The sequence below is a fragment of the Hibiscus syriacus genome, unplaced genomic scaffold (genome assembly GCF_006381635.1).
Source record: "Hibiscus syriacus cultivar Baekdansim isolate YM2019G1 unplaced genomic scaffold, ASM638163v2 tig00110933_pilon, whole genome shotgun sequence".
NCBI classification, from domain to species: Eukaryota; Viridiplantae; Streptophyta; class Magnoliopsida; order Malvales; family Malvaceae; genus Hibiscus; species Hibiscus syriacus.
Window position 1 is genome coordinate 1589745 of NW_024062919.1, and position 14514 is coordinate 1604258.

General features: G+C 34.0%; 3 protein-coding genes across 3 annotated transcripts; 2 read left to right on the top strand and 1 right to left on the bottom strand.

Annotated features, from left to right (window-relative positions):
* Positions 1-2682: 2682 nt before the first annotated feature.
* LOC120147103 (pyrophosphate--fructose 6-phosphate 1-phosphotransferase subunit beta-like) lies at positions 2683-7215 on the top strand. The gene is made up of 16 exons (XM_039160552.1): positions 2683-2956; positions 3223-3384; positions 3497-3618; positions 4046-4099; positions 4182-4288; positions 4382-4487; positions 4624-4687; positions 4888-4904; positions 5126-5257; positions 5407-5577; positions 5677-5792; positions 5987-6098; positions 6233-6317; positions 6675-6719; positions 6805-6873; positions 6953-7215. Exons 1-16 carry the CDS (start codon positions 2767-2769, stop codon positions 7027-7029), a joined length of 1629 nt encoding a protein of 542 aa, XP_039016483.1. The 5' UTR covers positions 2683-2766; the 3' UTR covers positions 7030-7215.
* Positions 7216-7962: 747 nt separating this feature from the next.
* Positions 7963-12306, top strand: LOC120147220 (probable 26S proteasome regulatory subunit 10B). Its single transcript, XM_039160657.1, has 14 exons — positions 7963-8128; positions 8885-9039; positions 9204-9365; positions 9639-9769; positions 9866-10010; positions 10115-10383; positions 10464-10588; positions 10678-10721; positions 10907-11038; positions 11163-11240; positions 11370-11452; positions 11534-11656; positions 11766-11826; positions 11926-12306. The coding sequence occupies exons 1-14, from the start codon at positions 8002-8004 to the stop codon at positions 12007-12009; spliced, it is 1719 nt and encodes a 572-aa protein (XP_039016588.1). The 5' UTR covers positions 7963-8001; the 3' UTR covers positions 12010-12306.
* On the bottom strand, positions 12120-13072 carry LOC120147225 (uncharacterized protein At4g22160-like). The gene is made up of 2 exons (XM_039160662.1): positions 12591-13072; positions 12120-12295 (listed from the first exon to the last, which is right to left on the bottom strand). The coding sequence occupies exons 1-2, from the start codon at positions 13013-13015 to the stop codon at positions 12247-12249; spliced, it is 474 nt and encodes a 157-aa protein (XP_039016593.1). The 5' UTR covers positions 13016-13072; the 3' UTR covers positions 12120-12246.
* Positions 13073-14514: the final 1442 nt, after the last annotated feature.

Sequence of the window (14514 nt, forward strand, 5' to 3'; positions counted from 1 at the left end):
TAGGTTGATATAAGGACCTAATTGAGAAAATCAAACAAAGATTTTGCAGAGCTGGATAGAATCTCTTTTATGCATCCTTCTTTATGCTTTGTTTAAAATTCGGGGGTCAAATTAAAAATTAACCTTTTTAACAAACATGACACATAATCAAACTAACATGAGTTAATGAATAACCAAAATATAATAATTAACAACGTAAGTGATTAATCCACTAATTTACACAATAAATATAATAAATCAATAATGTAAGTGACTGAAACATAACTTTTTTAATATAATGAGAAAATTTATATAAATATAAAAGAAAAGTGATTGATCCAATAATTTATACAATAAATAAATAAAGCCTCACACCAAAAAGGAAAGAGTTTCCCTAACCATCTTGGATTCTATTCGGAAACCAGAGAACCCGTAGAAGAGAAGAAACATTGGCATTATACTCTTAATTTAATTATTTTTAATTTTATGCATTTCATAACTTTTCAAATTTAAGTAAAATAATAATAATATAATTAAATTATACAGATTTTAAATGATTAAAATATTAAATATAAGTTAAATATACAGAGACTAACAGCTAAATTTGATTTAATAAATTTAATAATCATTATTTAAATTAAATAAAGTTTTAAAATTAAAATAATTAAAATAAATATATATATTAAATTTATAATTTACGATGGTAAATTGGTAATGGGACTGATAGAAACTTTTGCCTATTATGAATAAATTAATCTAATAATGGAATATGCGAATATGCTTTCCCACCAAATCAAGATGACTGTTAGGGTTAGGTAATGATACAATCTTTCCATCCACCAAAATTGAGTTAATTACACCATACATCTTCAAACCATGATTCTTATTCTATATTGGTCCCTAAACTTTTGGATATTCTAATTTCATCCATAAATTATAACTAATATTCTAAATTGGTCCCCAAACTATTGAACATTCCAAATTCATCATCAAACTATGACCCTTATTCTAAATTAGTCCCCAAACTTTTGAGCATTCCAATAATATCCCCCTGAATCATTAAAAAATCAAAGTTGAAATTAGAACATTTAAAAGTTTGGGTATCAATATAGAACAAGAGTTATAGTTTGGGTAGGGATGGCAACGGGTCGGGTATTGGTCCCCCGTCCCCGTTTAAAAAACTCGTACCCGTCTCTGCTTAACTAACTGCGGGGATTTAAACGGGGATCCCCATCGGGTAATCAGGAAAAATCGTGGAGAAACGGGTATTCCCGTTTAGCATAAACGGTTATTTAAACGGGTATCGGGCCGGGCATATATATTTAAATTAGATATATAAATATTATATATATATATATATATTAAATTAAATTAAATTAATTAATATTATATATATATATATAATAATAATTGTTTTTAATATTTATCGGGTCGGGTAATCGGGGCGGGGATTAGCAAACCCGTCCCCGTTTAGCATAAATGATTTTTCCCCGTCTCCGTCCATGTTTAACATAAACGATTTTTCCCCATCCCTATTTAATTCAGTTTTCCTCGTCGGGTTCGGGTTTTTTTGCCATCCCTAAGTTTGGGGATGATTTTAGTATGTTCAAATGTTTGGGGACTAATTTAAAATGAAAGCATAGTTTATGGATGAAATTAGGATGTTCAAATGTTTAAGGTCCAATTTAACATGAGAATCACAGTTTAGGACATATGATGTAATTAACTAGCCAAAAGTTGATAATTCCTATATTTATAGTATGATCGTATGTATAGAATACATCACACTTAATGTGTGAGTGGAATTAGAATTAAATTAAATTTAACAATATAAAATTAAACAAACATTCATTTTTATTATTTTAAAGAACAAAATAATTTTTATAATCATATATATTTAATCCTATTAGTTCATTCAATTCAGTTTCTTTTATTTAAAATATCATTTTATATATTTAATCTTACTTAAATAATCTAAGCATCTAATTTTATTAATTCAATTACTAACTGATAAGAACAAGATAAATTTTATGATAAAAAAGTAAATTTTAAACCAATAATTATCTTTTATAAGATTAGCGATATTTTTTAATGAAGCTCGATCGTTTGATGGTTTTGTATGTATTTCCTTATAATATCATAAAAACTCTCCCCTTTTCCAAAAAAAATATTTTAATATTTTAAGAGATTAGTAAATTATCATGTCATTAATTAATCTTTTAGTATAATAATTTCGTGAGTTGATATAGAATTAATTAGTCTTTTAAGAGATTAATTAATCTTTTAGTACACTAAATGAATACTTCCTGAATTGATATAGAATTAGATTTTTACATTCAATTAATTATTTTCTTATATTGTAGATTTAAGTATAATAATTTTAATTAAATGTAATTGTACAATTTTAATATATAAATAATTACCACATAATTTTGATAAATATTTAATATTTATATTTTTTTCATATATCTTAAAAACTATGGGTAGTAGCCTGGATCAGTTTCTTTTTTGCTCCGACTTCATTAGTTACTGCTTACTGGACCTTGAAACTACGTGATCCATTGTCGTTTCGTGGTTAAATTCCAAAAATACCACCGATTTCAATGAGCAAACAAATACCTTTTACAGTGGCAGAGTCCCCCAAGCGCTGTATATACTGAAGTAAAATGACGTTATTACTATTTTATTTGACTTTAAAAATGACCCAGGACAAATCTGGTCGATTCACTCGCCACTGAAAGCAGTGAGTTTAGGTATAGCCACCAAATTCTCAAGTTAAAAAAAGAGATGTCTCCGTCTTTAGTCTACAACGGCGATGTCGCCGCCGTTAAATCATCTCCTGTATCCGGACGGTTTGCCGCCGTTTACAGTGAGGTTCAAACGAATCGCATCGATCACGCTCTTCCTCTCCCTTCTGTTCTTAGAAACCCCTTCAAAATCGTCGATGGTCCCCCTAGCTCTGCTGCCGGCAACCCTGGTTATTACATCTTCTCTCTTCACTTCTTTATTCACCTTTTTAATATTCGATCCATCTTCTCTCTCTCTCTCTCTCTCTCTCTCTCTCTCTCTATATATATATATATATATATATATATATTATATATATATATATTATATATATATATATATATATATATATCTGCATAATCACGCAGGTAAACAATCGTCTTGGTTCAGTTGACTGAACTGGAATACCGCTCTTTTTAAAATTTAAATAAAATATTTCTTTTTTTGGTGGGGCAGATGAGATCGCGAAGCTATTTCCGAATATGTTCGGGCAACCCTCGGCAATGCTAGTGCCAAACGGAGTTGACAGTGTTGGATCTGATCAGAAGTTGAAGATCGGTGTCGTTTTATCTGGAGGGCAGGCACCTGGAGGCCACAATGTGATTTCTGGAATCTTTGGTTAGTCTTTTTTCTCAGTTACATTGTTTCAATAACATTGCATGTTATTTTAGGATTTTGATACTTGTGCTAAAGGAAGTAAAATGATTTCTTTCTTTCTTTGTAATGGCAGATTACTTGCAGGAGCGCGCGAAAGGTAGCATTTTGTATGGTTTTAGGGGAGGTCCTGCCGGGATCATGAAGGGAAAATACATAGAATTGAGTGCAGATTATATTTACCCCTACAGAAACCAGGTATAGTTTTTGCAGAATAAGACGAAAAAGTAAGTAGAGAAAGAAACTAAATGAAGCCTTTAGCAGTGCATACTTAAGTATTCATTATCTGGTAGTAACTGCTGCTGTTGGGGATTTTGATTGTTTTGGAATTTCTACATTATTATCTTGTAAACTGTTGGCGCGAGTATATGGTAACATAGCCTCAACTTAATTTAACTCTTTCTGACAAGGAAAATTTAATCAGTGTAAAAGATCATGGCATGGATATATGTCATGTCACCTACATTATAGGTTTGTGTTATGGCCAATATTAGCACGCCTATGTTTCATTTGTCTCACGCTGACTGATTTTAACTTTGCATCTGTCCATTACAACATTTGTGCTGACCCTTAAAGCAAAGGTCCTAAGTCCTAACAATTGTGTTTCTTTATTTATTATAATCAGGGTGGCTTTGATATGATATGTAGTGGGAGAGACAAGATTGAAACTCCTGAGCAGGTAACATTATGTCTGTAATTCATTCTAATTATTTAATTTTTATCAACTAATAGTGGCTGATTTATGTGGGTACCATTTTCAGTTTAAGCAAGCTGAAGAAACAGCAGCGAAGCTTGATTTGGATGGGCTTCTTGTTATTGGTGGGGATGACTCAAACACAAATGCTTGCCTTCTTGCTGAAAACTTCAGGTACGGTTAGAGAAAATTTTAATTGTTGACATATAATATGCTGATATATAGTTTACCTTATTTCTTCACTTGTTTATTCAATTTATCTATTAGGTGTAAAAATTTGAAAACTCGAGTGATTGGGTGCCCAAAAACCATCGATGGTGATTTGAAATGCAAAGAGGTTCCCACAAGTTTTGGGTTTGATACTGCTTGCAAGGTAAGGCTATATTTGCATTCACATTTTATAATTCTAATTACAGTTTCTATCATTTTTGCAAGTTGTTCTTGGAGACCCTTTTGCTGTATATGTTACTTGGTTGGATATGTACTCATGGTTACTTATCTTCATATAGATATATGCTGAAATGATTGGGAATGTAATGATTGATGCACGATCAACTGGAAAATATTACCACTGTAAGTGCTTAAAGCTTTCAAATTACATGAACCTGTTGAAAATGTGTATATATATCTGCGTGTGTGATTGACTACTTTTTGAACTGTCGTGTTCATTTATACTGGTAAAACACTTGTGTGTGTCCTTTCCAAGATAGGTTAGGATAGAAATGGCTTCTCTGTCTCTTGCTATCCTGTGATTATTTCTCTGTCTCTTGAAGATAAATGGTTGGCAAAAGTTTGTATGGGCTATGTTACCCTTAGTGGTTACATAATTGGATATGTGTACAAGGGTATGATTCTCCAAAACAATAAAAAAAAATTAAAATTCAGCATACTTATGTCTGATGCACACACATTTCCATTATCATCACCAAGTCCAAGTAACAGATTCTGAAGATACTTGATAAAAAGCTTTCTGTACAGATTCATAGTTGATCAATGTATATTTTGTTGCAGGTTGCTGCCAAGAAGTTGACACTTAAAAACGTAACAGACTACATGGTTGATGTCATTTGCAAACGTGCTGAACTTGGTTACAACTATGGTGTTATTCTCATTCCTGAAGGTCTCATTGATTTCATTCCTGAGGTACTGTTAATCATCAGCTAATCTATTTTTATCAGATTATTTATTTCATTCTCATAATGGTTTATAGTTGGGAAATGTAATGCTTTTCTATTTGCAAACACCTGCATTTGTACTACTTGATTGATATGCACGCTTTTGTGTGCTTCCAGGTCCAGCAGCTTATTGCTGAACTAAATGAAATTCTGGCACATGACATTGTTGATGAAGATGGCCTATGGAAAAAGAAACTTACCGATCAGTCTCTAAAGCTTTTTGATTTCTTACCTCAAGCAATTCAAGAACAATTGATGCTTGAAAGGGATCCGCATGGAAATGTTCAGGTACCTTGTAATGATGTTCCTCTGGTTATCTTTGTTTTCTTTAAGTATTTCATGGCTTCCAAATTCACAATGTTGAGTTCTCTTCTTTTTATACATCAGGTTGCCAAAATAGAAACAGAGAAAATGCTCATTCAAATGGTTGAAACAGAATTAGAGGAGAGGAAGCAGGAAGGTTCCTATAAAGCTGATTTTAAAGGACAGTCACACTTCTTTGGGTTCCTATAAAGCTGATTTTAAAGGACAGTCACACTTCTTTGGGTACTAATCACAATCTGCTAAGAAATGTCGTATTTTTGTAGGTTTTAAACCTTGTGCTGAGTGACTTGACCCATAAAGTGTGTTTCTTATTGGATCAATAACTTGGTTCATGTTGATGACATCTTTCCCTATCTCATTTTATAATTTTCAGTTATGAAGGAAGGTGTGGTTTGCCAACTAACTTTGATGCCTCATACTGCTATGCTTTGGGCTATGGTGCTGGAGCTCTCCTCCACAGTGGAAAAACTGGATTGATATCATCGGTTTGTTTTCATCCATTTCGCTTCCTTCTTGCCACCATCCAACCCTTTTCCTTCTGCGTTGATATTCAATGGCCATTTAAATTTAATGCACTATTTGTTTTTGTTTTTTTATTTCCACATTGTAATGTCAACAGGTTGGAAATTTGTGTGCCCCAGTAGAAGAATGGACTGTTGGAGGGACTGCTCTTACATCAATGATGGACGTGGAGAGGAGACATGGTAGAGTTGCTCTTCAGCCTATCACTTCAATCAACTTTTTCTTTAGAACTTCCATTTCTTTTTTCCTTTGCTAATTTATCCTGCGAAGAACACTTTTAGAATGCACTTGACCCCATATCATGCATTTAGTTTGTGTTTTGTAGGTTCACATCTTGTTCTGTTAATTTTAGAATACACTTAACGAGTAAATTAAACCTACAAAAACATACACCATTTAATGGTGATGCAACTTTGTAGTCTTTCTCTTCTAAAACTAAACGACAGTCTTGAGAAATTATCTTGCCTTCATATGCACGTATCTTTCGGTTAATTTCTTCTCAAATTCGAGCGCTAGATCGACATTGAAATGGTTTGCAGGTAAATTCAAGCCTGTTATCAAGAAGGCAATGGTAGAATTGGACGGTAAGATTTGCAGATTTGTTATTTTGGTAATGTTGTTTATTATACTCTATTCAAAATCATGACGCCGCAAGGGACGATTATGCAGGTGCACCGTACAAGAAATATGCTTCCATGCGGGAGGAATGGGCCCTTAAGAACTGCTACATTAGTCCTGGTTGGTTTCGTGGCTTTAAATGCAATATTTTAAGGTTTTACTGTAATTTGTCTTTAACTTTGTCCTCGATGTATTTCAGGTCCTATTCAATTTGTTGGGCCATCTTCCAATGCAGTTAACCACACTCTGCTCCTTGAACTCGGTGCTCAAGCTTAGTAGAAAAAAAGCTCAAATGTCTAGAGATAGCAAATCAAACCTTGTAGTATGTTTTTCTTGTTTTATTTTTTCCTTCGAGTTTTGAATTTTTTTAAGGTTTTTGGACCCATGGATTGGCTTATATCTATGAATTTTAAAGCTGTAAGAACCAATTATATATGCTATTGGACTTGTTCTTGTAGTTGAGTTTCAAGCGTTTTGGATAGTCATTTTGGTATTTTTCCTTTTAAGATTTAAAAATTTTACAAATTAGAAGCAAAAATTCTCGGATGAGATTGAGAAGTACTAACTACTACGTCGTTAATGAAAATTAATCACTTTCGAAAAATCTCAAAAATTCACTTTCTAAAAAACTTATATCTTCTTCGAAATTGTAAATTTGCTTTTTTAAATAAAAACAAAAATGTATAAAATAAATTTGTTAGATTAAGTGTAGAATTTTTATGAATTGTTTATAGTTTTATGATCTTTTAAAAAAATAATTAAACATATTTTTTTACTAAAAATTGTTTTTATCAAAATTATCATTACTTAAAATGACCTTGATAATTATAATAAATTTATTTAAATATCCAAATGGTTTTTTAAGAAGAGCAGTTTTCTAGTTTTTATGAAAGATAAAATATTTTCATAAGTTTGTCGTTTCTTTGTTTTAAATAAACAGATAAGAAAAGTTTAAGAGCAAAAGTAAGGAAATCTAATTAAAATTTTAAAGAAATATAAAAAATAAAATATATATATTTAAAGATTTGGAGTAAAATCAAATCTCTAAACAAATTTTTAGATCCACATTTCCCTTTTTTTTAATTATATTTCTTTAATTTTGCTGGTTAAAAGATTCAAGGTCTGTATTTTATATTTTTTTAAAAGTTATATAATTAATAATAATTAAGATTACAACTTTATTTTGTATTAACCTGTTATATCTGTCTCCTGTTATTCCAAGAAAGTAGTACGGATAATTTTTCTCCAATGGCAATTTTGAAGCGACTCCTCACTACCACTGCTCCTTCATGGCAAAAGATCGCCTCTCCTAAAATCCTAACCCCAACCACTTCACCTTCTCCCTCAACTCATCTCCTTCCCCCTCTCTGCCACCGTAAGTGTCTTCTATCTCTTCTTTTCTTTATTTGTAAGTGTTTCAAGACCTTGGCGATGGGAAATTAAGGAATCAAGATTCTAATCATTAGAAATGGCCTGATGTTGATGTTTTGGAGCATAGTTTAATGGAAGTTGATCCGTATAAAAATTGATTGGTTTCGTGATGATTATAGTTGTTCTTCTCCAATGGTCCTTTTTTCTTAATTTGGTTGTGCATAAATTGAATGCTTCTTTGTTGACTTATGAGTTGTTGGACTGATGGTGTTTTCTCCATGTTGCCATAAGATTTGAACCCGGGAATTGGAAATAGAATGTTTATATCATTGTGGGTTGTAGTTTCCTGGGATTAAAATTGTGGTTGCGGTTATATTTTCGGTCGCGTTGCGGCGGTTGCAGGATGTTATTCCTGTCACTACAAGCATGACGGTCATGAGTTTTTCCTAAAATCGCAACAAACTAATATAAAACGTAATAATTTTAATTGCCGCAACAAACCTTTGGATTTTTTTAAAATTTTACGGCAACTAACAATAATGAGAATAGGGGCCGCTATTGCCACAATTGACTGTTACTCATTAAATTATGGCCGCGATCCACCATTATTGGTATGATTCCGCTTCACGCCGCTAGTGGTTTCGGACGGCACTGCTACTACTATATAACTGCCGTTATTCTATTACTCGATCGCTATTTAAATCCCTGGTATTTTCCATTTTGATATTTTGAGAATTTATTCTTATTATTGTGTTTACAGGTTTCCCTCAAGGCTCAAATTTTACAATCGGATCTGATGTCCAGCAGCTAAGGTTGTTGGCTGCTGTTTCAGGGTCATACTCTATACTTCCAGCTATCTTGGCCGGTTTGCTTGGAGCAGGAATAGTAGAGACAGCGTACGCTGATGCTGATGAGGTTTGTGCTATTTATACGTCTTATTATCGAGTATATGCATGTTTTGTCTTGCTCAATACTAATCCAAGTGTTTCCCCAAATGTGTATCGTAAGCTTATACTTGTTATGATGGATTGGAGCTGCATTATTTGAATTGATTTTGAAGTGGAATTAGCTTTTTGCAGGTCTCTTCCAAACCTCCTCTTCCATTGAAACCTCCTGCTAGTCATGTCAACCTTGAGGAAACTGCCACGAAAGAGAAGCGGCGCATTGCGCAGAGGCTTAAAGATAAAGGAATTAGATATGGTTCTTATCCTCGGTTTACTGTTGCTGTCAAGGGCCAAAAGGTTGTTTCATTTTATTTATTTGTTTGTTTTCCTAGGATGCCATAGTCTCATTCATGGATTAGAAGGGGAGGTTCATGGTGATGATCCTAATGATCTGTTTGTTCTTCCTGATGATTTATAGTGTTCTTTTTTTTTGGTTAAATCAGTTAGTTTATTTTCGGAAAGCATGTTTCACTGCTAATTCTCATCTGTAAACTGGTTTTGCGTGTATAACTGGATTAATGGTATTTCTGCTCAACTTAAGTATTTTTAATAGGAGTAAACTTGTTATAGGTTACAATCAAGTTCCAGATTCCTCATGGTTGTGAAGTTGCACAATTGATTGCGAACCTTGTTTCACATCTCGGACTGGAGGTTGAAGAGCGTGGTGGTGGTTCGGATGTGCTATTGCGTGCATGGGACAGGTTGTGAATGTTAAAGTTCCTTTTAAACCTAACCTAAAGCTGCACTTATGTTGGCATTAAAATTATGTAAAGTTCCAACCTTTTTATTGTTTTCAGTTCAGTTGCCTGGCAGCTGACGCTTAAACCACCGGAGAAACATAAGGAAACTGGAGTAAACGAGGGGCATTCAGTATATAGGAATGGAGATGAAGGGGATTTATGCATCCTCATTTTCCGTTCACTGATAAGCTCCGACAAAGCGGTTGGTCTTAATTTCTTACAGCTTCTGACAATATTTTAGTATGAGTGTGCATTATTTTCTTTATGTTTCACAGAGTAACTGTTTAACCGTTCAAATTATCATAGGAAATTGAGTTTATAAAGCAAGGAAGTTTGAATCAAAAGGAGCTTGATGCCTTGGTCTCTGCCTTAGAACTCACTGGTCGAAAGATTGCACAAAGTAGCTCTGTGGTAAACAAACCAAGGACCGGATCTGCACAGATGCCTGCACAAAAATCAATCTCTAGCCTGAGGGCCATGGGAGTAAGAATTTATGGACTTGATATGCCACATCGGAATAAACCATACAGTGAGATATCATGGGGCAATATTGCTGGGTATGATCAACAAAAACGGTAAGTAAAAGACTTAATAGACTTTGTTTTTTCCATTTTCGGTCAAACATAGATTACGCAGAGCTGTGCTCTTTTTCCAGAGACATAGAAGACACAATTTTGCTGGCTCTAAATAGCCCTCAAGTATATGATGATATTGCACGTGGGACTCGCCAAAATTTCGAGTCAAATAGACCCAGAGCTGTGCTCTTTGAAGGACCTCCTGGTTTGTTTTTTAAACCCATAAAGAAATATTGATTCAAGTTCCTGGAAATGCAATTTTGAGCTGATTCGTCAAAATTTTACATATTGCAGGTACAGGGAAGACATCTTGTGCTCGTGTTATTGCTAATCAGGCGGTGAGCAGCAAGTTTCTTATCTAGAATATTGATGACTAAAACATAATTTTTAGTTAAATATTAAAATAGTTCTTATTGCTTAGTATAGTATACTTTGTAGAATAACTCATACAAATATGGTAGTTTCTATAGGAGATTGTTTTATTCGAATGTGTAACGATATGAAGCATGTTCATGCTTTGCAGGGTGTCCCATTGCTCTATGTACCACTAGAGATTGCCATGTCAAAGTACTATGGTGAAAGTGAACGCATACTGGGGCGAGTGTTCTCTCTCGCCAATAAGCTCCCCAATGGTGCTATCATATTCTTAGATGAAGCAAGTAGTGATAAATCAACAAAGCCTTCCCGTTTATATATGGACCACTAGTTTCCTTTTTTTCACCATCATCAATTTGCATTTCATTTGTTTTAGACTGTTGATAAGACGACTTGTATTTCAGGTTGATTCCTTTGCCACTGCTCGTGGTGGTGAAATTCATGAAGCTACACGTCGGATTTTGTCGGTGTTATTGCGACAGGTTAAAGTTGATATTCGAGTGGTTTCTATTTCTAATGAAAAATGCACCTCTCAGCTTGCCTGTTCATGAACATCTGATTATGCCTTTATCCTGCATGAGTAACATTAATCAAGTTTTCTGGATGCACAGATTGATGGATTTGAACAGGACAAGAAATTAGTTGTCATTGCAACCACAAATAGAAAACAAGATCTTGATCCAGCATTGATTAGGTACTAATAGATGCAGTCCCGGTCCCTTTCGGAGAGACTAATCTGATTAAATTTTTCTGTATCGTACATTTGTGTTTGCAGTCGTTTCGATTCAGTGATTGTCTTCGGTCTACCTGATGAGCACAACCGGCAGGAAATAGCAGCTCATTATGCAAAGCACCTTACAGAATCAGAGTTAGCTGAATTTGCTCGAGTCACTGACAAGTAAGCCCAACATTTTGTGATTCAAATTTCTTAAAGAGTACGTTATGGATGTTTTGTTCTATATGCATCATTCAAATCATAACCGAGGATTACCGTTCGAAATATCCAGAATGTCTGGTAGGGACATCCGGGATGTATGCCAACAAGCTGAGCGATCATGGGCATCAAAGGTTAGTTATCCAACCCCAAGTATCAAATATGTTTTGATCTAATGCATACCATCTAGTATTTAGTATTTACCATTTACATTCATTCATGGCTTCCGACAGCTGATTCGAGGACAGGCAAAGAACGACAAAGAACAACCATCTCTCCCACCTTTCGAGGAATACATAAAAAGTGCCATTAACTGAAGAAAGGCTCTACTCAATGCCGCCGAGCAGAAAAAACCTCGTTTAGATTCGTTATCTTCGCAATCAACAGCAGCAGTGTAGGTGGATTATCTGCCATCTGCATTCAGTCCCATGTTCATAGATTTTTCATTTAATATAATTGGGGTTTCATTACATAGAGATATAGATCACAGCTTTATTGTCACCACCAACTTTGATAGATAAACCAAAGAGTAGTCTATTAATTTTACTGGAACTTCAGAAGATTAAGTTGCACTGGAACAAGCTCATCAGCAAAGCTCCTTGTCTGCATTAACCAACAAATCTAACTGAGCTCAATATCACTAGTCTAATTATGATTTTAGTCCTAGTATATTGAAAATTAAGCATCTAATCCCTTAAAGTTGGAATAACTTGATTCTCTGCTTTTAATACTATTACTAATGTATATAAAAATTGATTATATCGACAGCTGTTATTGCTATTAACATTAATAGTATAGAAATCAAACTAAATCAAACAAAATATTAAAGTATTGAATTTCGAAGTAGTAGAGGGACTATTGCAGAAATTAGACCAGTAAATATATGGGCAAAAGCTACCTAACGGAGGAGTCCCTTGACTCGTCATCCGCTCCACGCTTCCTTTTCCTGTTATCTCCATCTCCAGCGACAAACGAATCGATCCGGGACTGAGTCCACAACATCATTCGAGTCAACTCCGCCTCCGATTCCGCCCTCCGTTTCTCCGCCTCACACCTCGAGGCTTCCATTGCCTTGACCATCTCCATCCTGAGAATCGAATCAGAGAACACCCGATGATTCTTCGGAAGATCAATCAACGGAGTCGAATCACATTCCGAGTCGCAGTCGAGAGAATAAGAAGCGGGTGGTGGATCGTTGGAATCTTCTTCATCAAGGCTTGGAGTGTCGAAAGGGTGTGCGTCGGAGAAAAACCCAGCATCGCAAGGGTGTTTTAGACAATTACGGTCTTTGGTGAGCGTGGTGGGTTGGCCTGGGTCTGCCATGAACGGGTTTCAGAATAGGAGTAAAGAGGATAAGAGTTCGCTGCGTTTATTGGTAAGTGGCCGGTAAAATGAGACAAAAAAGTTGGAGCCATATCATCGTTTGTCCCTTATTCGGGTCCCACCATTCAAGCATGATATATGCTCAAATTTATTTTCCGCCCCTCTACTATGCTCAAATTTGAGATTTGGTCTTTATATTTTTCTAAGTAAGTAAAGCTTTGATTCATTTTTTTTGAGTTATTTGATTCGAATTATTAGAGTTAGCTCAAATTATCGAGTTCGATTCAAGGTAGAATTTGACAATTTTAAGTCAATTGAAAACTAAAAATTTAGTTGATTATTTTTTCAGTTTTGTAATTTGATCCTTGATTCCCTCATTCTTTCAATTCATACTTCATTTTAAGTTCATTTTTTTCATTAAATTTGAATCATATGATTCTAAATCATTGTATAATAAACATGCATCTTCAATTCCATTTTTTTAACAAATTTTCTATTTTTCAATTCAATCTCTCAACTTTCATTATTTTCTCATTCCTTTCACCCTTTATTTTAAGTTCATTTTTGATCAAATTATGTCAAATCAAAGTATAGAGATTAAAATTAAAAGTTGAATATAGTCAAAGGATCAAGACTACAATTTGACCTTAATTAATTAAGTGGGAGTAAAACCCATTTTGTACCCTTAGGAGAAGGGGTATGGCATAAAGATTTGAAGATGGGCTTTGGTTGTTGATGAATGTTCACCAATTGAATCCAAACCCAAACCATGAAAAGCCGGCTGATGAGATTCTAGCTTAGGCTGCATGTAAGAAAGTGATAAAATTTTCGATTCCATTTGTCATTGAATTGTTTGCTTCCTTCCCCCCCCCCCCTTCTTTTACATAATAACCATATCTATAATTCGTTGGATTTAATTATGTACCCAACGAGTGGTTTCAGTTAGCGTAGAATGAGATATACACTACAAAAAATCATAACAAAAAGTGTTTAAAAAACAATTAACCACCGTTGACGAAATGATCTTAAAGTGAAAACGGAATAAAACTTTAGACACATAAAAAAAGTGTAATATGAACGCTTATTTTTCAATTAACCAAATACAAAAAAAAATATAATAAACACTTTTTTGCATCGCTCATATTCAGAATTCATAAAAACCTAATATTATTATGCTCAAAATTTGAAGTTAAGTTCTCTCGGTATAACATACCTTATTACAACATCCAATATTTATTTACATCATAAACCCTAATAATAATAAAAAAACTGCATAATAGTAAGAATCTAATTCTTAAGGTGAGCAATTCAACGTGGTGATCCAAGCATGATTCCCTGGTGGTAACGAAGGGTCAATAGGGTTCCATTGATTGTGGTTTTAAATAAGAGTAGACGTGAAAAAGAGAAAGATGTCGGCTAAAACTATCAGCACAAAATACTTGTTCCCATTTCAAAAGATTTATGCAGATCCGAGTTGGGTCGGCCAAGGGTCCCTCATC